Genomic DNA, 25,233 nt, shown 5'->3' on the forward strand with positions numbered 1-25,233 from the left:
AAAAAAAAGCAAAGGCAGTTAAGCCTGAGATTATGGTCTGGGATAAAATAAACAATCTGAAACCTTCCCAGTAGCAGCCCAATGGTAGGTAGATGAGTGGATAAATTAGGACAAGTATTAGGGCAAAGAAAGCACTAAATCTTGGGCCCTACCAATCAGAGAAAAGGACAGGAAACTGGCTTGAAAACTAAATAAAATTTATTGTAGGTGATATCACTGCAGCCCCATCTTCCTGAGTCCCTCCTGTCTCTTACCATTCACTACATTTTTGTTGGCACTGGTGCGTGAACTCAGCTCCAGAGTACTATCTCTTAACATTCTTACTTTTAATGTCATATTAAAAAACCTATAGGCTGGGAGTGTGGCCTAGTGGTAGAGTGCTGGCCTAGCATGCACAAAGACCTGGGTTTAATTTCTCAGTACCACATATACAGAAAAACCAGAATTGGTACTGTGGCTCAAGTAGTAAAGCACTATCCTTGAGAAAGCCCAAGGACAGTGCCCAGGTGCTAAATTCAAGCCCCAGGTCTGGAAGTGGGGGAAACCTATCAGAAAAAAAAAAAAAATCTATCAGCCAGGCACAGGTGGCTCACCCTATAATCCCAACTACTTAGGAGGCTGAGATCTGAAGATGACACTTCAAAGCTAGCTCAGGCAGGAAAGTCCTTGAGACTCTTATCTTCAATAAACTCTTCAAAAAAATATAGAAATGGTGCTGTGACTCAAGTGGTAGAGTGCTAGACTTGAGCACAAAGAGGCTCAAGAACAGTGCCCAGGCCCTGAATTCAAGCCCTAGGACTGGCAGGCAAAAAAAACCCCAAAACACAAAACCATGTCTACATATCTATGCCCTTTATTTATGAAAATCATGGGAAAAAATATTCCTTTCCTGCCAGGGCTATCTTCAAAACACTATCCTCAGATTTCAGCCTTCAGAGGAGCTAGGATTGCAAGTGTGAGCCACTGTGGTACCCAACACAATTTTACCTTTCAATATTGGGCAAAGCTGTTGATGGCTCAATGAGACATTTAGGTTGGATGCCAACCTAAGTCTGTGACCTGGTTTCCTTAGGTTGTTGGCCTTGAGGGAAAAAGAAGTGCACTATGATTCATACTTCATATGCTCCCTAGTGTAGTAATACAGGAACCAAGGGCTGAGACCTCAGATTTTTTTTTTTGTCGTGAGGCTTGATCTCTGGGCCTGGATGCTATCACTGAGCTCTTAAGCTCAAGGTGGTAGTCCTCCCCTTGAGCCACAGTGCCACTTCCATTTTTCTGGTAGTTAACTGTAGGTAAGAGTCTCCAAGACTTTGGTGTTGGGACTAGCTGGAAACCGTGATAATCCGATCTCAGCCTCCAGAGTAGCTAGGATTAAAGGCATGAGCCTCCAGTGTCCCACCCTGATTTGCACAGATTGCAGACAGTCCTTTGTGGTGGGGGAGTCCAGGTTGGGTAATGTGCGAGTCAGTGGAGAGAAAGAGGGGAACTGTCACAATGTTTCAGGACTGCTTATCATCTTGCAGCTACAGTCTAACAGAGTATCTAGCCAGTTTTAGATAAGCTGCCAGGTTTAGATAAGCCAACCAAAAATCTACAAATTTCCTAAGAGGCTTTTTTTTTTCTCTAAAAAGGGGAAATGTCACAATGTCTCAAACTTGCCCAGAGGAGAGTCTGCTGCCCAAGAGAGGGTCTTGCCTGTTTTAGACAATCCAATCACAATCCAACAAGTTGCCTAAAGGGAGGAGAAAAAAAGGAGAGGTTGAGGTAAGGCCACAGCCCAAAGACCTAGAGATGGACAACCAGCAATGGAGCTTAGTGAGAAGAAAAGGATTAATGTCTATACAGAGTTTAAGCATGCTTTTTTAAAATCTATGTCTGAGTTCCTGGCATAAGTGCAATTCCTCAGAGGGAATAGATGACTTTTTTTTTTTTTTTTTGAGATGAGACCCAAGGGCAAAGCAATGACATAAAGGGACCCAGTCATAAACCTTGAAGCCTTCCTCAAAAGTATCCTTGCTAAAATATGGATATAGGGCTCAAGCTAAAGGATAGGATTTAGCTTCTCATGTAAGGACTAGGTATATTTGTCCTTTCTAAATTTTACAGGGGCAATTGTAATACTTCAAGCGACTGTTTCTTCAAGGTTGTTTTCTAAGTTAGATGGTTTTTTTTTTTTTTTTTTTTTTTTTTTTGGTTTTTGTTTTTGTTTTTTCCTGGCCAGTCCTGGAGCTTGAACTCAAGGCCTGGGCTCTGTCCCTGAGCCTCTGTGGTCAAGGCTAGCACTCTACCCCTTGAGATACAGCATCACTTCTGACTTTTTCTGTTTATGTGGAACTGAAGAACTGAACCCAGGAATTCATGTATGGTAGGCAAGCACTCTACCACTAAGCCACATTCCCAGCCCTTAAGTTAGGTTCTGAAAAGAACAGTACCAAATGAATAGTAGAAAAACAGACACACAAGCCGTGCGTGGTGGCCCACGCCTGCAATCCTAGCCACTTAGGAGCTGAGAAGTAAGGATTGCGGTTCTAAGCCAGTCCTGGCACTAAAGTCCGAGAGACTCTGATTTCCAATTAACCACGAGAAAACCAGAAGTGGGACTGTGGCTCAAAGGGTAGGGCAGTAACCTTGAGCTGAAGAGCTCAGGGACAGAGCCCAAGCTCAGAGTTCAAGTCCCACGACGGACAAAAACAAAACAAAACAAGAAACAACAACAAGACCCAAAACACAGACACATCTCCAGAAGTGGAGGTGTGGGTCAAGTGGTGGAGCGCCAGCTTTGGGCAAGGAAGCTAAGGATCTGGGCGCAGGCACTACATTCAAACCATAGTGCCAGCACAGAGATTAAAAAAATAAACACAACATTAACCAACAATGAAAGTGAACCAGCAGAGTGCTTGGTGAGCCTCTGCGGGCGGAACCTTAGGCGGCAGGAAAGTTTCCGGCCGGGCCCTGCCGCGCGCGCACGCCTGCGCTGCGGGCCTGGCGCTCTTGTCCTCGCGGTCCAGCCGGCTGGCGCGGGGCCTCGCTTGGCCGTCCTCGTTAGCAGCCTCTGCGTTCCTCTGTCCGCGAGATGCTGCTGCTGGCTTTAGGCAGCGGCTGGACGGCTGCGTGGCGGCCGGGAGGGAAGAGGACCGCATCATGGGTCTCCGTTGTGCTGCGAAGCCCCAGCGCGGCCGTCTCGGGAGCGGCCTCCTGCCGCGGGCCCTTGGGCCTGGTCGGCGGCGGGATCCCGGGACCTCTGGGCGCCGCGGCGCTTCTCCAGAATCCCGGGCGTGCGCAGGTCGGCGGGCCCGGGCCTGGGTGAGGGGGGAGCGGGCATGACGTGGGGCCTGGAGCCGCCGCGGCCTCCCAGCCTGCCTTGTGTGACACCAACGCCGGGGCTGCGGGGCCCTTGAGTGTAGCAGGCCCATGCCTCGGGCCTGGGCGGGTGGCAGCCCCGGGCTTCGCGCCTCCAGAACTCTAGGAACGCCTCCGGAGTTATTTACTTTATTATTATTATTATTATTATGTTTCACCAGGAGGGAATTAAATATGTCTTTTATATTTTGATCTGTGGGCTCTTTGAAATCCACTTTTAGCAGTTCAGAGGACTCTTGTGTTTCTGTAAAAATTTGATGTAATGTCCATGTTAAGGACCGATGAGCCATGTTGGTGCACATCTGTAATCTCAACACACTCTGTGCTCCCTCTGGACAACCAAGGCTAGAGGATTGTGTGCTCCAGCCTGGGCTACATTAGCTAGACCCTTTATCAAATGCATGCATGCATGTGTGAATGAATGAATGTAATAGGGGATGCAAGATTCTTTACAAACCTATTTGCTCTCTTTTAAAAAAATGCAAACCATAATGCAGGGTTTGGGTTTTAAGCATAATCAGAATGTGCAGATTGTTTTTTACTTAGATACTTATATTAAAATTAATTTAATGCTAGCATGCCCCACCACTGTGCTATATTCTCCCATCCCGATTTTGTTATGAAAAATCATTGCATTTAAGTCGAGTGCAAATGATATTCTTGTTAAGACACTTCCACTTTTTAGAAAATGTGTTCAGGGTGACAATAGATCCAAAAGCCTGAGAGCTGAGATGCATACCTACTAAGCTCCAACTTAGCAGATTTCTACTTATGACTGTAATTAAAGCCATTCTGTTATGCAGTTTAATTAACCTGTAGATTTGGAACAGTTTACTCCTTGATTTTTTTTTTTTTTTGCAAGTCCTGGGGCTTGAACTCAGGGCCAGGCACTGTCTTTGGACACTTTTTGCTCAAGGCTCGTGCTCTGCCACCTGAGCCACAGCACCAGCACTCTACCATTAGGCTACGGTCCCGGTCCTGGAACAGTTTTAAATTAAAACAAATTTTTTTAAAAAAAATATTTTTTATTGTAATTAATGGAAGGGTTACATTATATTCGCCAGATAGAACGTGCATTACTTCACAAACTTTGCTACCCTTTCTCATGTAATTAAAACAAACTTTTACAATGTAAAAATCAATTTACTATGCACTCATTGTCTCTTGTATCAGTAGATTCCTAATTGTTGGCAAGGATGTGTTCGATACATACATACACAACTTGACAAATCACAAGATGGAAGGCTGATTTATACTGGGAATCTGTCTCGTGCAGTATTTGGTGGGTAATCAGAAATGAAGATATTTCTTATCTTTCCTCTCTCTGTATGTGAATGTATATATGTGTACGTATATATGCATTTTTTACTCATTGTTTTGGCATCTTTTTTTTTTTTTTTTTTTTTTTTTGCTAGTCCTAGCATGTGAACTGAGCACTGTCCTTGGGCTTTCTCAAGGCTAGAGCTCTACCACTTGAGTCAAAGCACCATTTCCAGCTTTTTCTATGTATATGGTACCGAGGAATCAAACCCGGGTCTTCATGCATGCTAGGCAAACACTCTACCACTAGGCCAAACTTGCAACCGACACAGCCCGACATCTTTTAATTCTATCAGAAAACAAGATAATTTTTTAGATATCTGTTGCTAAGATATAGAGAGGGAGACTTAAGTTTTTAGGAGATTTTGCAAAGGATTTTTTTGTGTGTTTGTGTTTGTGCACACCTGTGTACCTGGGTTCTGAGGCTTGAACTTTGGCCCTTCTACTTTATTTAGCTTTTTACACTTGAGGCCTGGTGCTCTATCACTTGGTCCATATTTATACTTCAGCTTTTATTTGTTATTTTTTTGGTGGTGGGAGTTGGACTCTGGGCCTGGTCGCTATCCCTGAGCTCTTTAGTTCAAGGCTACTACCCTGTCCCCCCTTGAGCCACAGTGCCACTTGTGGTGATTAATTGGAGATAAGAGACTCATGGGTTTTTTAGTGCTCCGGCTGGCTTTGAACCGTAAACCGTAAATCTCAGACTCCTGAGTAGCTAGGATTACAGGTGTGAGCCCCTGCACCTGCTCTTACATACATGTTTATAAATTTAGTTACTTAAAAAAACCAGAAATTGAGCTAGTACGGTGGGTGGCTCATGCCAGTAATCCTAGCTACTTGGAAGGCTGATGATCACAGTTGAAAGTCAGTCCAGGCAGAAAGTCCCTGAGTCCTTTTTTTTTTTTTTTTTTTTTTTGCCAGTCCTGGGGCTTGAACTCAGAGTCTGGGCACTGTCCTTGAGCTTCCGCAAGACTAGCACTTGAGCCACTTCCAGTTTTCTCTGTGTATGTAGTACTGAGGAATCCAATCCAGAGCTTCCTGCATTCTAGGCAAGTACTCTATCATAGGCTACACTCCACGCCCAGGCCGTGAGATTCTTATCTTCAGTTAACCACTCAAAAACCACAAGTACAGCTGTTGCTGAAAGTGGTAGAGTGATCAAAGACAGCTCTCAGGCCCTGAGTTCAAGTCCCTCCACCAACAATAAAAGAACAGAAATTTCCCCACAGATTGGCTGGAGTGTGGCCTAGTGGTAGGTCAAGGTATGAGCAGGGTCATGATGGCTTGAAGGCTGTAGAGAAGAATTTTTTTGCCACTCCTGGTGGGTCCTGGCAGTCATTTGCATTCCTTGACTTATAGCTGACATAGCTCCTGTTTCTGCTGTGGACTTCATGGGACAGTCTTCTCTGCCCTTTTTTTCTACCTTAGTAGGACATTTGCATAAGATTGCAGGCTCACCCTAATGCAACATGATCCCATTTCAGTCTTTAAAAATCTTCAAAAATCTTATTTCCAAATAAGATTGCATTCTGAAATTTTGGGTAGACCTGAAATTTGTGGGAGATACTTTTTGTTTTAACCCACTAGACTAGAACAAAGGTATTCAGGAATAGGGAAGGGCTAAGCACACATATCTATGAGGCAACTTGGTCCTCATTTATCCCATGCATACTGATGTCATAGCAACTACCGGTGGGAAGAAGGAAGGTACTATTTTTAAAACTACTAGCACAAGGTAATTAAACCTTCAGCCAACTGCTGTGTTTTTTCTTTGTTATAGCTCCAGCAGCAGTATGTTATTATACTTCTAGGTTTGCCAATTTGGGAGAAAACCAGTTGCATAGTGTAGTTTCAATTGGATGTTTCTTATGAATGAAGTTTCTCCCTTCCCCCCCCTTTTTTTTTTGTGCCAGTCCTGGGCTTGAGCTCAGGGCCTGAGGACTGTCCTTGGATTTTTCTCAGTGCTAGAACGCTACCACTTGAGCCTCAGCACCACTTCTGGCTTTTTCTAAGTATGTGGTACCAAGGAATTGAACCTATGTCTTCGTGCATGCTAGGCAAGCACTCTATCACTAGGCCAAACTCCTGGCCCCCCCTACTTCATTTGAACTAAATGCCTAGGCACTGACCCTTAGTTTTTTCACTCAAGGCTGGTACTCTATCATTTGAACCATCACTCCACTTCTGGCTTTTTGGTGGTTAATTAGAGATAAATCTCATGAACTTTCAAACTCAGACAGGCTTAGACCTGAGATCCTCAGGTCTCAGATTCCAGAGTAGCTAGGATTACAGGTGTGAGCCACCATATCTTGGTATCCTTGTTAGTATTTTTTCTTTCCTTTATTGAGATTGGGTAATTACATGCATAATCATTTTTATATTCCTAGTGATAAGGATCATCCTGTTTTACAAAGCTTATGAATAATATATAAAGAACTCAAGTTTTACATTATTGATAAAATTATTTCTTCCTTATCAGGTGGTATGTACCTTTCCTTCCTGTTGCTTAGCATCAGCCCTTGTTAATATTTTTATGCTTTTGTTTTTCAAATAAATTTTATAATCTTTGTTTAGGATCTTAATTTAAAATTATGAATTAAAACTGGGTGCTGGTGGCTCATACCTGTAATCCTAGCTACTCAGGAGGCTGAGATCTGAGAATAATGGTTCAAAGCTAGGCTGGGCATTTAAGTCCATGAGACTCTTATCTCCAATTAACACCAGAAAACTGGCAGTGGAGCTAATGGCTCAAGTAGTAGAGTGCTAGCCTTGAGCTGAAGAACTCAGGGATAGTGCCCAGTCTCAGAGGTAAAGCCCCACAACTGACAAAAAAAAACAATTATGAATTAAAACTAAGAAGAACTCTAGCCTTGAGCAAGCCTAAGGACAGTGCTCAGGCCCTGAGTTCAAGTTCCAGGACTGGCCAAAAAAAAAAAAAGGTGAAAGAAGTACTAGGATGGATTGGTTCTTTTATGTCATTTTCCCTTTTTTCCCCTTTATAGGTGTGAAATTTTTCTCTTATTCTACAAGTATGATCAGCCTTGTATTTCTACCATACCTGGTTTCACAAAATAACATATTTGGAAGTCTGCCTTTACAAATCTTGTTTTATGGCGTCATCGGAAGCTTCACGGTGATCACCCCGACATTGCTTCACTTCCTTACGAAAGGCTACGTCGTTCGGTTGTACCATGAGCCTACAACAGACACTTACAAAGCCATTACTTACAGTGCTTTGCTTTCAGAAATGAGCACAGTGTTTCATCAGAACGACGTGAAGATCCCCGACGGCACACATCTGTTTACCACATTTTATGCTAAAACAAAGTCCTTGTTAGTTCACCCAGGGCTCTTTTCAAATCCCGAAGACTATAACCATCTAATGGGTTATGACAAACCATTCACTTTTGATACAGAGGAAGCTAGTGCAAAGAAACAGCTTGAGGATGATTAATGGGCCTTGTTGCTTTTATGTTTATACCGAATTGTCGTCTATGTTTTGGTGTATAATAAGACTGCCTTTACTTTTTTTGTTGTTAGTGATTGTTAATAAATCACTTGAAACTAATAAACAGCTTCAAATTCATTGTCAGAGAATGATGTTCCTTTATAATAAAATGTTTTAAATTTTTCAAATGTGAATATACAGGTATGTACTGGCATTTGCATGGATAATATGCTTGGTTGTCTCTGAACTGGGAATTAAGTGTCAGAGGAAAAGGAGAGTTACATTTCTCTTTGTGTTTTTCTTTTGTTCCTTTTGTGTGTGTGTGTGTGTGTGTGTGTGTGTGTGTGTGTGTGTTTTGAGTCCTGGAGTTTGAACTCAGGTCCTGAGCACTGTCCTTCAGCTTTTTTCTGAAAGCTAACACTCTGCCACTTGAGCCACAGTACCATTTCTGGCTTTTTCTGTGTATGTGGTACCAAGGAATTGAACGAGGGTCTTTGTGCATACTTGGCAAACACTTCACCACTAGGTTAAACACCGGGCCCCTCTTTGTGTAAGTAATTTTTTTGTTTTCATGTGAGTTGAACTCTGGACCTGGATGTTGTCCCTGAGCGATTCAGCTCAAGGCAATTGCCTTACCCTTTGAGCTACAACACCACTTCCAATTTTCCAGTGATTAATTGGAGATAAGAGTCTCAAGGTTTTTAGTGCCTGGGCTGGCTTTAAACTGAGATCCTCAGATCTCAGCCTCCTGAGTAGCTAGGATTACAGGCATGAACCACTGCACAAGCTTCTTAAATATTTTGAGCCAGGCACGTGGTTGACTTGGGCTTATAATCACAGCTACTCCAGGAGCTGAGATCAGGAGGATCATGATTTGAAGCTAGTCTTGAGGAGAAAAGCCCTCAAGACTTAATCTCCAAAATCACTTGTAAAAAGCTGGGCTGGCCACAGAGTGGGAGAAGATCTTCACTAGCCATGCAACAGACAAAGGCCTCATATCTTAATATCTACAGCTAAAAAAAATTGAATCTGTCCGAAACAAATCTTCAAAGAAACAACCATCCCATTAAAAGGTGGGCTAAGGACTTAAAGAGAGACTACATTGAAGAGGAAATAAGAATGGCCTATAGGCACATAAGGAAATTCTTGACATCTCTGGCAATAAGAATGCAAATCAAAACCACTTTGAGATTCTACCTCTCTCCAGTTAGAATGGCCATTATCAAGAAATTGAGTAACTGCAAATGCTGGCAGGGATGTGGCCAGGAGGTGAGACTGTTGGTGGGGGAGTAAACTCATTCACCCACTCTTGATTCCTCAAAAGACTAAACATAGAGCTCCCCTATGACCTAGCAATCCCATTCCTTGGCATTTACCCAAAATGTTCAGAAACAAGGACGTACTAAAGCCACTAGCACAATGATGTTCATTGCAGCACTATTTACCATAGCAAACATATGGACCAACCCAGATGTCCCTCAGTAGATGATTGGATCAAGAAGATATGGAACTTATACACAATGGAATTCTATGCTGACATTGCCCCATTTGTAAGGAAATGGAAAGACTTGGAAAAAAAAAATCCTATTAAGTGAAGTAAACCAGACCCAAAGGAACATAGGCCCAATGGTTTCTCTCATTTGTAATAATTAGTACACATTAAGACTCTCCTAGCAGAGGATTACAATAGCTCCTAGCAGAGGATTACAATAGCTCAAAACCTAGGTACATAAGATCATATAGGATGAGACTAAATGAAAGGATCTCTAGGATATGGAAATAAGAGCTTTGTCTTGTGTGACTTGTTCTTAATATACTATGTTATTTTTCTACTCTTTTGTTGCCCATGGTCAATCTCATATTGTTACTGTATCTGACTTTGTTACTTGGTATACCAGGTATATTATATATATGTTTATTTGAACCAGGAAAGGGAAGGGAAAACAAGATGATTGGGAAGGGGTGGGGGGAGAAAAATGGGGGCAAAAACATGAGTAGGGGTATCAATGTGTGAGAAGTAATGTACCTACTATCTGGAGAATGTGACGGTAACCCCACTATACATTACCCTGACAATAAAAAATAAAAAAAAAATAAAAAAAAAAAAGGGGCCGGGAGTTTGGCCTAGTGGTTAAAGTGCTTGCCTAGCATGCATGAAGACCCGGGTTCGATTCCTCGGTACCACATACATAGATAAAAGCCAGAAGTGGTGCTGAGGCTCAAGTGGTAGAGCTCTAGCCTTGAGAAAGTCCAAGGACAGTGCTCAGGCCCTGAGCTCAAGCCCAGGACTGGCAAAAAATAAAAAATAAATAAAAATAAAAAAAAAATTAAAAAAAAATTAAAAAAAAAAAAGCTGGGCTGGATGCTGAAATGCCTGTAATCGTAGCTACACAGTAGGCTGAGATCTGGGGATCATGGTGTAAAGTCCAGCCAATGCAAGAAAGTCCATGGGACTATTATCTGCAGTTAACCACCAAAAAGCAAAAAGTGGGGGCTATGGCTTAAGTGGTGGAAAGCTAGCTTTCAGCAAGAGTCAGGAACAGTACCCAGACACTCAGCTGGTGTCATGGTTACCATTAGAGCACCAATCAAATAAGGCAAGTGGGATTTCAATTCATGGCTTGCTAGGTAGAGCACAGCGTTTTGCCTAAGCCTTTGTTATAGTTGCCATAGTAAGAATGTTAGCTATAAGGGAAAAGGTAAATCTAAGCAGTGCTGTCTTCAGTTGGTTATCCTATTTATCTTTCCCTTTGTGTTCTCAGAAAATGATTGGCTCTAAATAGATTATACAGATCTGGGGATGTGGCTTAAGTAGTAGAGTGCCAGCAGAGCAAATGTGTTAAGTCTGCATGTCCCATGCAACAATAACAAAGAGGTTTGCAGACAAATTGAAATTAATGTTTGTAGATTTGATTATCCTGAATTGCCTGGATGGGTTCATTGTAATTACAGAGGTTTTTTTTTTTGTTTGTTTTTGTTTTTTGCCAGTCCTGGGCTTGAGCTCAGGGCCTGAACACTGTCCTTGGACTTTCTCAAGTCTAGAGCTTTACCACTTGAGCCTCAGCACCACTTCTGGCTTTTTTCTATGTATGTGGTACCGAGGAATCGAACCCGGGTCTTCATGCATGCTAGGCAAGCACTTTAACCACTAGGCCAAACTCCCGGCCCCTTTTTGTTTTTTTTTTTTGCCAATCCTGGGGTCTGAATTCAGGGCCTGGGCACTGTCTCTGGGCTTCTTTTGCTCAAGGCTATTGCTTGAGCCACAGTGCCATTTTGAGCCTTTTCTGTTTATGTAGTACTGAGGAATTGGACCCAGGGCATCATGTATGCTAGGCAAACACTCTACCACTAAGCCCCATTATTAGCCCCCACAGAGGGCTTGATAATAAGGAAGCTGAGAATCAGAGAGAATAGGATGATGGAAGACAAGACTAGCTCTGCACTTTGGAAATGGGGAATTGCAGCTATATAGAAGCTGGAAAGGGCAAGAGGATAATTCTCGTACTAGTCTCCAGAAGGAACCAGCTCTGTTGACCCTGAAATAGTCATGAAAAGACTGGGTGTTCAGGACACAAGAGCAAAATCATAGTAACTGACTTAAGATGACTGATAAAACAAAAATCTCCAATAGGCAGAACCTGAAGAATAAAAATGATGGACCTTGATTAGAAGAGAGGTGTATGCCCTCAGGGTGGACCAGAATAATAGAATGGAAAGTCCCAATTACAAAACCTACCAGTTCCATCTAAACTGGTGTATCATATGTGAACTATCCCACCAAGGCATGTGGTTACAGTACTGAATACTGTGATTACAAGTATGCTCCACTACAGATAGTGTTAATTATATTTACATTATTGTACCACCTATCACTAGAAATCTTTCATCTTTTTTTCTTTTTCCAGTTCCAGTCCTGGTTTGAACTTAGGGACTTGTGTTTACTTGTTTTTTTTCACTTAAGGCTGGTGCTCTACCATATTGAGCTACAGCTCTACTTCTGACGAAAATTAAAACAATTTTTTTTTGTTATTATAAAGGTGTGTAACCTGATGTAGAAATTTAGAATCTTGTATACCTAAAACTAAAGTCATGGAATAACTTTCCATCTTCCCCTCTGTCCATAAAGTTTGTCTTTTCCAAAATAGAAAGTTAGCATAGTTATACACTTAAGCCTTGTTGTGACATGGAACTATTTTGGTGTGTTTGTGTGTGCATGTGTGTGTGTGCATGTGTGTGCCCACACACCAGTTACTCAGAGCATTGCATTATGACTTGGCTTAGCTTGCTTCCATTTGAACCATGTCTTTTTTTTGGTGGGTGGGTGGGGGAGGTCATGGGGCTTGAACTCTGGGCCTGGGCGCTGTCCCTGAGCTCTTTAGCTCAAGGCTACTGTCGTACCCCTTGTTATAGCCCCACTTCCCATTTTATAGTGGTTAATTGGAGATAAGAGTCTCATGTTCTTTAGTGCTCAGACTGGTTTTGAACTGTGATCCTCAGATCTTAGCCTCTTGAGTAGCTAGGATTACAGGCTGGAGCCACTGCACCTGGCTTGAGTCTTGTCATTTTTCTGTCCCTAACACTTAACTAACATCATATGAAGGGTTTTTTAAGGAGCAAAGCATCTAAAGTAATGCTGAAAGTCTTGAAATGAAATACATGTCACACAAAATAACATGCTATTATTAAGACTCTTAAATATTCCTTTGATGGATGCAAATAGAATTTTGTGGTACGGCCCTTACTTAGAGAATTTCATGAGGCCCCTAGTTCAGTTTGTAGTATTACACTAAACCAAATCAAACCAAACCCAAAAAATCAAATCCTAGTTTGTATGATGAATCCATTCTGAATTAATCAGAATACATTCTGGAGACTCCTCCTCCTCTGCCACCCACACAGCACAGAACCACCTCTGTGTGGATTTCATCTAGCCTACTCTATATCATGGCTGAACCCAATGGGAGCAAGATGGTTGCATAAGACAGACACTTTCATTCAGATGTACAAGGCTAAGTCTTGGCCATGAGAGAGAATAAACAGCTTTTCTTATGCAATTGAGACTTAAAAGGATACCAGTGGATGATTGTCTTGCTATTGTCTGGGAAATATCTTGATTTTTGTTTTTGTTTCTGCTTCAGTACTAGGGCTTGACCTCAGGGCCTCGTATTCACCCTGTATTTTCTTTTTGCTTAAGTCTCTACCACTAGAGCCACACCTCCTCCCCTTTCAGCTTTTTTTTTTTTTTAACTGTATTCTTGCTAGGCAAGCACTTCGCTACTGAGCTATATCCCAGCCCTCCTTTCAGCATTTTGCTGGTTAATTGGAGATAAAAGTCTTTTAAATTTGTCTGCCTAGGCTGGCTTCAAACAGTGATTGGTTGTCAAAGCTTAGAATTACAGAGGAGGGAGGGACACTAGCTCCTGCTAGCTTAGTTTTTTTTTTAAGCTTGAGTTACTTTCATTTTCATCCAGTATTCATACACAGCTCATTCTAATCCTTTCCTTCTCTCAGCAGGAGCTCATATATTAAATACTTGACACATAAAATGAGGAAGCAGAAGTCTAAGATCTCAGAACCCATGTGACTGATGAGGAAGTTACATCTTTCCTACTTACTGTAAGAGTCCAATGAGTACTTCCGGATCCTCCTCAAAGTTTTCAACTTTTGGAGATACAGAAGCATGTTACCATTTATGCTTTTCTCTACTCTGTTTTCTTCCATTTTCAGTGAACCTGAGGAGCAAGTGTGGAACTGCAGCTCCTCTGATGCAACTCTTTCATACACCTACTGTGGTAAGTAAAACAGCAGCACAAAGCAATTGTAGTATTACCTATTTTGAGGGTAAGGTTTAAAAAAAAAATCCTTAGGCCACTGTTAGGACACAGGAAGCATGTGTGTTCAAGCTGTGGCTGTGATGCCTGCAGGAAAAATCATTGGCTGGTGATTTTCCTGTGTTGACTTTCTTTCTCTCTCTCCCTCCTATCCCAACTCTTTTTGTTAGTTGTGGAACTTGAACTCTAGGTCTGGGTGCTATCCCTGAGCTCTTCAGCTTAAGGCTCCTGCTCTTCCCCTTGGAGTCCCAGCGCCACTTCCCTGTGTGTATCTTTTTCACCCTCAGGGAGCTCACAAATCTCTAAACTCCTGTGCTTCACCCCCAAGGGCTTTGGTTGCTCCCTGTGGTCAACTATCTGTACTCCCCCCCTCCCCCACCCTTGGTAGTTTTCGCCAGTGTCAGTAGAAATGCCTGCTTCTGAGCTTTTGTTTCAGCCGAGTAACTTTTCCTGAGAAGGCACAACAGGGCTGACTGCTTCCTGAAGAGGATTTTGGCTCCTGACTGTGCCAGTGGGCTGTACCAAAGACCTGGGATTATCTTTTGAGAGGGAAGTAAGCCTGGCATGTCAGTAACACCACTTGGTTCTCTGTGCTCCATTCTCTCTGTCTTCCCCTTAGGAAAGCTACCTTTATTCTATTCATTGAAAAAAAAAATGAGGAATTTAGTCAGTTGCAGCTCTTCTTTCTTTCTTTCCTTCCTTCCTTCCATTCTTTCTTTCTTTCTTTCTCTCTTTCTTTCTTTCTTTCTTTCTTTCTTTCTTTCTTTCTTTCCTTCTTTCTTTTTCCAGTCAGAGCCTGGGCACTGTCCTTGGTCCTTCTCAAAGCTAGAGCTCTACCATTTGAGCCACAGCACGGCTTCCAGCTTTTTCGATGCATGTGATACCAAGGAATCAAATCCAGGCCTTCATGCATGCTAAGCAAGCACTCTACCACTAGGCCAAATTCTTTCTTTTTTAGTTGCAAAATAAAGTGATTTTAGAGTCTACTCTGTGCGTGCGTGCGTGCGTGCGTGTGTGTGTGTGTGTGTGTGTGTGTGTGTGTATGTGTGTGTATGCTGGGGGGATTGGTGCTGCTCCTAAAGCTTGTACATAGTGCCTGGACTCTGTCCCTGAACTTTTTTGCTCAACATTAGCCCTCTACTACTTGAGCCACAGCTCCACTTCTGGCTTGTTGCTGATTAATTGGAAATAAAAGTCTCATGGACTTTGCTATCTGGGCTGGCTATGAACCAGGATCCTCAGATCTCAGCTGAGTAGCCAGGATTACAGGTGTGAGCCATTGGTTCCTGGCTCATAGGAAAGTTATTTTTAAATTCTGTGCCAGACAGATCATATGACTTTATTTACTTGGGATCAGCTATAAACATTTTCTTCTTCCTTTGTTTGGAAACAACTTTGCCTGCTTCTTCCCTTTCTCTCTTCCTTCCTTCCTTCCTTCCTTCCTTCCTTCCTTCCTTCCTTCCTTCCTTCCTTCCCTTCCTTCCCTCCTTCCTTCCTTTTTTCCTTCCTTCCTTCTTTACTCCCTCCCTCTCTCCTTCTCTCCCTCCCTGTCTCCTTCCCTCCCTCCCTTTCTCCCTCCCTCCCTCCCTTTCTCCTTCCCTTCCTTCTTTCTTTTCTTTTTTATTCTTGTCAGTCCTGGGGTTTGAACTCAGGGCCTGACACTGTCCCTGAGATCCTTTTGCTCAAGGCTTGTGCTCTACCACTTGAAACGCATTGCCATTTCTGGCTTTTTCTGTTGATTTGATACTGAGGAATCTAACTCAGGGCTTCATGCATGCTAGGCAAGCAGTCTACCACTAAGCCACATTTCCAGCTTTCCTTATATAATTTTAATGCAAAACACATCTTTACTCTCTCCTTTCCTTCTCTTCCTTCCCTCCCTCCCTTTCTTCTTTCATGCTGTTCTTGAACTTTTTTGCTTAAGGCTAGTGCTCTACCGCTTTAAGCTACAGCACCACTTTCTGTTTCCTGGTAGTTAACTGAAGATTATCTTTGAATTGTGATCCTCAGATCTCAGCCTTCTTAGTAGCTAGCCAAAATTACAGGCATGAGCCACTATCACCCAGGTGCAAAAGGCACGTCAGGAGCCAATATTCAGAATAATTATTTGATTTATTATAACTTGTTGACATTATATTTGTTCCTTTTAGATAACATGAAATACCCTATTTCATTTAGTAGTGAGCCCTGTGTAACATTGAAAGGAACCAGAGGTCATTTACATATTTTCTATATTCCAAGTAAGTATAAATTTCTGGGTTTTTTTGTTGTTGTTGTTTTTGCCAGTCCTGGGTTTTGAACTCAGGGCCTGAGCACTGTCATTGGGCTTTCCTCAAGGCTAGCGCTCTACCACTTGAGCCATAGCATCACTTCTGGCTTTTTCTATACGTGTGGTAGCAAGTAATCTTCATGCGTGCTAGGCAAGCACTCTAACACTAGGCCAAACTCCCAGCCCCATACGTATAAAGTTTTGTCTTTGTAGATCCATGTGAAGTTTCAAAAAATATCGATGATAAATAATTGTGTTCTAGATACACTTGTATTTGTTATATGTTTTTATGCAATGAATTACTATAACCTTAGAGGCTTAACTCAGTGCTCATCTGTTAGCTGTCTTTTTGGGTTAATAGTTTGAACATGGTTTACCTATGCGAACTTCAAGATCTCCAATAATCTACAGTCAAAATTGGCGAGGTCCCTTCTGAAAACTAAACTGGGCAAGGATCTATGTGTAGCCTTACATAGTTCCTGGCTACACACACACACAAACACACACACACACACACACACACACACACACACACAGTGGTAGTCATGGGGTTGAACTCAGGAACTGGGGCTGCTCCTTACTTTTTTTTCCTCCTTGGGTTGTGGGGCTTGGCACTATCCCTGAGCTCTTCAGCTCAAGGCTACCGCCCTACCCTTCAAGCTATAGTGCCATTTCTGGTTTTCCAGTAGTTAATTTGGAGGTAATAATCTCATGGACTTTAGTGCCTGGGCTGGCTTTGAACCATGATCCTCAGATCTCAGCCTTCTGAGTAGCTAGGATTACAGGTTTGAGTCACTGGGCCCCGCTTGTTTCTTACTTTCTTTTTACTCTAGCTAGTAAGGATCTGCCACTTGAGTCACAGCTCTTTGTCCAGCCTTGTGGTGATTAATTGGGAGTAAGTGTCTAATGGACTTTTCTGCCCATGCTGGCTTCAAACTATCACCCTCAGATCTCAGCCTCTTGAATAGTAGTTAGTATAGGCAGGACCCATCAGTGCTTGCCTTTTTTTTTTTTTTTTTTTTTTTTTTGTGGGTCATGGGGCTTGAACTCTGCCTGGGCTCTGTCCCTGAGCTCTTCAGCTCAAGGATACCGCTCTACCCCAGGGCCTGGGTGTTGTCTCTGAGCTCTTCAGCTCAAGGCTGTTACCCTACTTCAGGAGCCACAGCCCCATTTCATTTTCTGGAGGTTAATTGGAGATTAGAGTCTCATGTTATTTTAGTGCCTGGGCTGGCTTTGAATTGCAGTCCTCAGACCTCAGCCTCCTTAGTAGGTAGGGTTACAGGGGTGAGCCACTGCATCTGGCTTCTTCAAAAATTTTTGATCAAAACTCTTTGCCTTCTTTGAGTTTTCTAGAAGAACTAGCTAGAACTAAAAATTTTGTGACTGTGATATTTTTCTTCATCAAGTTATGAAGTTGTGGCTGGGAATATGGCTTAGTGGTAGAGTACTTGCCTCACACGCATGAATCCCTGGGTTCATCCTCAGTACCACAGAAACAGAAAAAGCCCGAAGTGGCACTATGGCTCAAGTGGTAAAATGCTAGCCTTGAGCAAAAGAAGCTCAGAGACAGTGCACAGACCCTGAGTTCAAGCCCTAAGACTGACCAAAAAAAAAAAAAAGTTATGAAGTTGTCTCTGTTTCCAGAAATAGCATATCTAGTTCTTACTGTGGAATATTCTATTTGTCCACAGTTATTCTCTGGGAAGTTCAGTTTTCTCATCTGCAGAGCAAGAATTATGACACCTATCTTATGGATAGTTATGACAATGAAATAATGTAGGAAAAGTACAGGAAATTATTTAGTCTATAATAAATATTCTGTATAAAAGAATCTCTTATTTGAGTGGCTAATGAAAATTTTCTTTCTAAGGGAGAGACTTAAAAAAGTTGTATTTAAATTTATATATTTCTGTCAACTCCATGGAACTGCCCAAACGTAGAGAAGATATTTGTAGAGGATCTGATGATGATTACTCTTTTTGCAGAGCTCTGAAAGGAGGTAAGCATTCAGTATAATTTTACTGGTAAAAAAAATCTTTATGAACAAGTTTGAAAATGAAGTACATTGGAAATATGAAATTCTTTTTTTGGTAATAATTTTTCATTCCATCCACAGTTTTATTATTTTTTGTTTTTTTTTTGTTTGTTTGTTTTTTTGCCACTCCTGGGCTTGAGCTCAGGGCTTGAGCACTGTCCTTGGACTTTGTCAAGGCTAGCACTCTACCACTTGAGCCTCAGCACCACTTCCAGCTTTTTGCTGTGTATGTGGGGTACCGAGGAATCGAACCCGGGTCTTCCTGCGTGCTAGGCAAGCACTCTACCACTCGTCCAAACTCCCGGCTCCCCTCCATCCACAAGTTTTAATAGTTCAAGCATTTTATAGTTTGCTTTGACATTGCTGTTGAGATCACACTTCGATGTGTGTGTCTAATGGGATGCTAAAGTTTTTGCCTTCTTCAAATGAATAATTTATAGTTTACCCTTGGTTATAGGTGTGTGTGTGTGTGTGTGTGTGTGTGTGTGTGTGTGTGTGTGTGTGTATTTATATTGGGGCTTGAATTCAGGGCCTAAGTGCTGTTCCTAAGCTAGTGCTCTACTGTTCTAGCTTTTGCTGGTTAAGGATCACTTGGATTAGCTGGGCACAGTGGCTCACACCTGTAATCCTACCTATTCAGGAGGCTGAGATCTGAGGATCAAGGTTCAAAGCCAGTCCAGGCTTATCTCCAATTAACCTCTAGAAAACAGCAAGTGGGGCTTGGCACAAGGGTAGGGAGGTAGCTTTGAGCTGAAGAGCTCAGGGACAGTGCCCAGGCAGAGTTCAAGCCCCATGATCCACAAAAAAAAAAAAAAAAAAAAAAAAAAATCCCTTGGATTGTCTGCCTGGGCTGGTTTCAAACAGTGATCCTCAGATTTCAGCCTCCTGAGTAACTAGGATTGCAGGCATGTATCACTGGTGCCTGGCTGAATTTATTTATTTACTTTTTTTGTGTGCCATTCCTGGGGTTGAACTCAGGGTCTGAGTACTGTTCCTGAACTTCTTTTTTTGCCTCTTCCCTCCCCCCCTTTCTTTTTCTCTCTGTCTCCTTCCCTCCCTCCCTCCCACCCCCACCTCTGCCAGTCCTGGGGCTTGAATCAGGGACTGGGCACTGTGTTTGGACACTTTTTGCTCAAAGCTAGTGCCCTGCCACTTGAGCCACAGTACCACTTCGGGCTTTTTCTGTGTATGTGGTACTAAGGAATCAACCCCCTGTCTTTGTGCATGCTAGGCAAGCACTCTACACTAGAATACCATCTGAACTTCCTCTTTTGCTCAAGGCTAGTGCTCTACCACTTTAAGCCATGGCCTCGGTTTCTGAGTAGTTTCTTGGTGATAAGAGTCTCATGGCCTTCCCTGCTAGGGCTTGCTTTGAACAGTAATCCTCAGATCTCATCCTTGTGAGTATCTGGGATTATAGGCATAAAGCACGGGTATCCAGCCACTTACCTAATATAAGGCATCTGGGCTGTTCCTGTACCTTGGCTATTGTGAATAGTGCAGCAATGAGAATGAGAACTGTATCTGGACTTGTAATGAGCTGAGTAGATGCCCATGAATGCTATGCCTAGGTCACAGGAAAGTTCTGTTTTAGCTTTTTGAGAATCCTTCAAATTTACTTCCACAGTGGTTGTACTAGTTTACATTTCCACCAACAGTAGTACATTTGGGTTCCTTTCCTCCACATCCCTGCCAACATTTGCTGTTATTGTTTAATTTCTTGATGCTGGCCAATCTAAATAGGATGAGATAGAATCTCAAATCTCAAAGTTGTTTTGATTTGCCTTTCTTTCTTTCTGTCTGTCTGTCTTTCTTTTTTCTTTCTTCCTTCTTTTCTTTCTTTCCTTCCTTTCTTTCCTTCCTTCCTTCCCTTCCTTCCCTTCCTTCCTTCCTTCCTTCCTTCCTTCCTTCCTTCCTTCCTTCCTTCCTTCCTTCCTTCCTTCCTTCCTCCCTCCCTCCCTCCCTCCCTCCCTCCCTCCCTCCCTTCTTTCTTTCGTTCGTTCGTTCGTTCGTTCTCCAGTCCTGGGCTTGAACTCAGGGCCTGAGCACTGTCCTTGGGTTTTCTTAAGGCTAGAGCTCTACCAGTTGAGACACATCACCACTTTTGGCTTTTTTCTATACGTGTGGTAACAAGGAATTGAACCCTGGTCTTCGTGCAAGTACTCTACCACTAGGACAAACTCCTGGCCCCTGCATTATCTTTATATCCAGGCATGTTAAGCATTTCCTTATGTGTCTAGTTGCCATTCTTACTAATTTTAAGAAGTTTCTCTTTAGCCTTTTGCCTATTTATTAATTGGTTTATTAGTTGTTTTTTTTTTTTTTTGGTCAGCCATGGGACTTGAACACTGTCCCTCATCATTTTTTGGGTTAAGGCTCCCTACCACTTTGAGCCACAGCACAATTTCTAGTTTTTGGGTGGTTAATTGGAGATAAGAGTCTCATGGACTCTTCTGCCCAGGCTAACTTTGAACTATGAGCTTCAGATCTCAGTCTCCTGAGTAGCTAGTTAACATGCGTGAACCACTGGTGCCTAGATAGTTTATTAGTTTTTGGGTGGCATTAACTTAATGATTTTATAATAATTCACTAGATTCTTCCTTGCAGGTATTCCCCCCATCTTTCCTCATAGAATTATGAAAATAATCATAAAACTCAGTTTAGGACCTTAGGTATCACTTAACATTTTTCAAAAATAAGTTTAAACTAGTGTTTTAAATAGTAAAAGACTATAAATAACACATTATTTTCTTACAAATAACAAAATATAAACAATAAAAGTTATAGAACCATATTACTGGAAACATTCTGGAGTTATTTTCTTCTTGTGATTTTTTAAAACAAAGATACATATTATTTATGTAAATTTTCCCCTGTTCCTGATCCTAAATTCAGGGTCTGGGCACTGTCCTTGAGCTATAATGCTCAATGCTAGCTCTATATCTCTTGAGCCAAAGCTCAAGTTTGTTGGTGCTTAATTGGAGATGAAAGCCATCCTGCCTCGATGGCTCCTGAGCACTGTCCTTGGACTTTCTCAAGGCTAGAGCTCTACCACTTGAGCCTAAGCACCACTTCCAGCTTTTTTCTATGTATGTGGTACTGAGGAATTGAACCTGGATCTTCGTGCATGCTAGGCAAGCACACTAGCACTAGGCCAAACTCCTAGCCAGGACCTGAGACTCTTATCTCCAGTTAATCTCTAGAAAACAGGAAGTGGGGCTTGGCTCAAGGGTAGGGAGCTAGCCTTGAGCTGAAGAGCTCAGGGACAACGCCCTGAGTTCAAGCCCCATGACCTACCAAAAAAAAAAAAGTTACTCTGCCCTGGGAAAGGCAATCATGGAAAACAAATTTACAAAGAAATACCATAAATTCCTAATAAATTATAGAACTTCCTCATAGAATTATATACTATTAGTTGTTTTTGCTGGTCATTGGGCTTGAACATAGGGCCTGGGCACTGTCCCTGAGCCTCTCTGCACTAAAGGCTAGCACTCTACCTGAGTCACAGCACCACTTCTAGCTTTATCTGTTTATATGGTACTGAGGAATGGGTTTCAGATTTGAACCTGGCTTGATTTAAGAAGTTTTACCATATCAAATATAACACTTGCAAATAATAAAAGGAAAGTTTTTTATATATATGTTATCTACATTATATATATTATTTAGAATATGTTGTAATAACTCCCTTTATTATGGTTTTAATTTATTATAAAATATATTTTAATAATTCTCATTTTATTATTGTTTTTATTTTATTATTGTTATGAAAATCATATGTCTTTAGGATATAATATTGAGCAAGTATGGTTGAGTCTGGGTACAGGGAGGGTCAGACACAGATGCTCTGCAATGGCAGGTTTGGGGCATGACCTTGCCACTCATCTAGCTCTGACAGATCCACAGCATTGCTCAATGGGCAAGTATGTGGAGGTCAACCCCATCTGTGGACAAACTATACATGGGGGTATGAGGCATGAAGATAGAGGATAGATAGGAAGAACCAGGAAGGGAGGAAGGGCAGAGGAAGCCACAGGTAGACAGTAGCCAGGGATTAATGTAGGATTTATTATTAACTTACAGTTTTGCTTGGAATGGCCTCTGTCAGTTCAGTCTGTATTCCAAGGAAGCACAAAAGATACTATCCCTCATTCACCTAATTATAACCAATAATCTTTGTATTTTGTATGTTTGCAGAGACAGTGAATACAAAAGTGCCATTTTCCTTCAAGGGAATACAATTTCCTAAGGTATTGTTCATAATCTGTTATACTTCTGTAGTAACAGATGCTAAGAATTTGAGTCAGGTAATTCATGACTTCTAAAAGTAGCTATTCAAATTAAGATGTTCAAGAATTTTGATTTTAGGTATTTTGGTATTTCTTTAATCTGTAGAATATAAAAAAGACTGTATATAAGATAACTCGTTTCATTGTTTTCCTCTAACTTACAAGTCTAAGAGTAAGGGAATATTATTTATTAGTTGTCGACCAGTTGGTGTTCATGGCATATAAATTAGTAATTCTCTATATAACTATTTATGTAACATACTATGTATTTTGTGAAAATTCTTTAGTAGGATAAAAATCACATACATCATAGTTTTATTTCTCTTTAATATTTTTTTTGGGGACTTAGCTTGGATATATAGGCCTTTGTGAAAATAACTCCTGGGGCTGCAAATGTAGCTAAGTGGTAGAGTGCTTGCCTTGCATGTGTGAAGGCCTGGGTTCAATTCCTCAGTACCACATAAAAAGAAAAAGCCATAAATGGTGCTGCGGCTCAAGTTGCAGAGTGTTTGTCCTGAGGACAGTGGTGGGCCCTGAGTTCAAGCCTGGGGACTGAAAAAAATGAAAAACAAAAACAAACAGCAACAACAAAAAGTCCTGCTTCAATGAATACCCAAGTATTCATTTTGAATATTATTGAATTCATAATTTTGAATATTTGTATCACATACCTAGTAGTAAAATTCCATACATTCCATTCAGGTGACTATTTAAAAATAAAATTTAGTAATGATATTCTTTAGTTATTATGTCATTACATAATATTTGAAATACATAATATTTGTAAACCTTAGTAGCCATTTTTCAAAAATTGTAGAAGTCATCTTAAATTGGGATATAAGTACATTCTCTGTTCTGGAATGGAAGGTGTGAGAAATCCTATCTCATTGCAATGCTAAGAAAATGAGTTGGTGGTATAGCCCAGTGGTAGAATGTTTGTCTTGCGGGCATGATGGGCTTTGATCCTCATCATCATGAGAAAATACCCAATTCAAATGGCATTCTACTCTTGAGACAAAGTTTGTTTGTTTGTTTGTTTGTTTTTTGGTGAGTTATGGGGCTTGAACTCTGTCTGGGTGCTGTCCCTGAGCTCTTCAGCTCAAGGCTACCACCCTACCCCTGGGCCTAGGCGTTGTCCCTGAGCTCATCAACTAAAGGCTTCCACTCTATCCTTGAGCCAAGCCCCACTTCTCTTTTCTAGAGGTTAATTGGAGATGAGTCTCAAGTCCTTTTGTGCCTTTGGCTTTGAACCTTGATCCTCAGATCTTAGCCTCCTGAGTAGCTAGGATTACAGGTGAGAGCCACTGCCAGCTATTGAGACAAAGTTCTTACAAAAGGTCCTTAAAACAATAATAGCCAACATTGAAAAAAAATAATCACTTCAATCTCTTATTCCTTGTTCTAGGGCCAGTACAAATGTGTTGTAGAAGCTATTGCTGGGGATCCTGAAGAAAAGCTTTTTTGTTTGAATTTTACCATCATACATCATCATAAAAATAAATCATAGCAATTTGCACATATTTATACTTTTCAGAAGTATTGCTTATTATTTATTTAGTTTTATTGATTTTTTTTTCTGGTTGTGGAGTTTGAACTCCAGGCCTAGATGCTGTTTCTGATCTCATGTGCTCAAGGCTAGTATACTAATTTGAGCTATAGCACCACTTCCAGTTTTCTGGTGGTTAATTGGAGATAAGAGGCTTGTGGGCTTTTCTGCCTGGGCTGACTTTGGATAATGATCCTCAGATCTTAGCCTCCTGAGCAACTAGGATTACAGGTGGGTGTCATCAGCACTTGGCTTATATTCATTGCCTATGGGAAGATGTAAGGACACAGGCATGTATTGTAAAGGAAGATTTCTATACTTATCTTCAGTATCCCCTAGAAATAGGTTGTATAGTGTCACAGGCAAAGCACCAGGGTCATTCTGGAGATGGAGAGAGAAGAGAAAAATGAGGGCAAGAGATTTTATTTGCTTTTAGAAAAGGAATATGCTATGAGAACAACCAGGACCAATGTGCCTGGTATGTTTGAAGAATAATAGTGGGCTGTTCAAGTGAAGTGCATGAAGCAAGATTACAGAATGTGTGGGGAGAGGGTAAGCACAGGTTAGACTTTGCTAGGTCACTGTGAGAACTTGGAATGTTGTTCTAAAAGAGATGGAAAACCAGGAGGGGTAAGACTTCTGTGTAGAAGAATGGCATCTTAAAAAGGCGTATTTGGGCAGCCTCAGCCGGTGACTTTTCATGGTGATTCACACAGAAAGGAAGACTTGAATTCATCTCAGAGAAGCATGGAGGAGGTGGTGAGAAGTGCGCTGGATATCTGTTGAAAATAAAACCAATGACCAAATTACACTGGCTGATGGATTGGATGTAGAAATGCACAAAAGCTGGGGATGTTTCCAACTTTTTATTTATTTATTTTAATACTGAAATCTTTTATTTACATTGTATAAAATTTTCAGTAAAAAATTCACATCATGAAAGCTGAGTAGAAATACTATCATGGTTGACAAAGAAAAAATGTAAAATATACTGTTTCATGATTTCTCACAAGAAAATCTCTAATTTGGTTTGTCTAAACACATCAACTATTTTACCCCATTCACTTATTCTGAGCGGATTCTGGAAGGGTTGTGAACACAGTTGTGCATCTGCACGCTCGATATCCTTCAAAAA

At 41.5% G+C, this 25,233-nt stretch overlaps 3 protein-coding genes across 3 annotated transcripts in view; 2 read left to right on the plus strand and 1 right to left on the minus strand.

Annotated features, from left to right (window-relative positions):
- Stau2 (staufen double-stranded RNA binding protein 2) overlaps window positions 1-25,233 on the minus strand; it is a 616,065-nt gene that overhangs the window by 383,091 nt on the left and 207,741 nt on the right. The window lies entirely within an intron of this gene.
- Tmem70 (transmembrane protein 70) lies at window positions 2,992-8,266 on the plus strand. The gene is made up of 3 exons (XM_090338956.1): window positions 2,992-3,283; window positions 4,537-4,642; window positions 7,683-8,266. Exons 1-3 carry the CDS (start codon window positions 3,074-3,076, stop codon window positions 8,132-8,134), a joined length of 768 nt encoding a protein of 255 aa, XP_090195082.1. The 5' UTR covers window positions 2,992-3,073; the 3' UTR covers window positions 8,135-8,266.
- Window positions 13,782-24,072, plus strand: Ly96 (lymphocyte antigen 96). The gene is made up of 5 exons (XM_090338673.1): window positions 13,782-13,920; window positions 16,110-16,199; window positions 18,099-18,227; window positions 22,461-22,513; window positions 23,958-24,072. The coding sequence occupies exons 1-5, from the start codon at window positions 13,809-13,811 to the stop codon at window positions 24,057-24,059; spliced, it is 486 nt and encodes a 161-aa protein (XP_090194799.1). The 5' UTR covers window positions 13,782-13,808; the 3' UTR covers window positions 24,060-24,072.

The sequence above is a fragment of the Megascapheus bottae genome, chromosome 9, assembly GCF_031878675.1.
Source record: "Megascapheus bottae isolate mThoBot1 chromosome 9, mThoBot2.hap1, whole genome shotgun sequence".
NCBI classification, from domain to species: domain Eukaryota; kingdom Metazoa; phylum Chordata; class Mammalia; order Rodentia; family Geomyidae; genus Megascapheus; species Megascapheus bottae.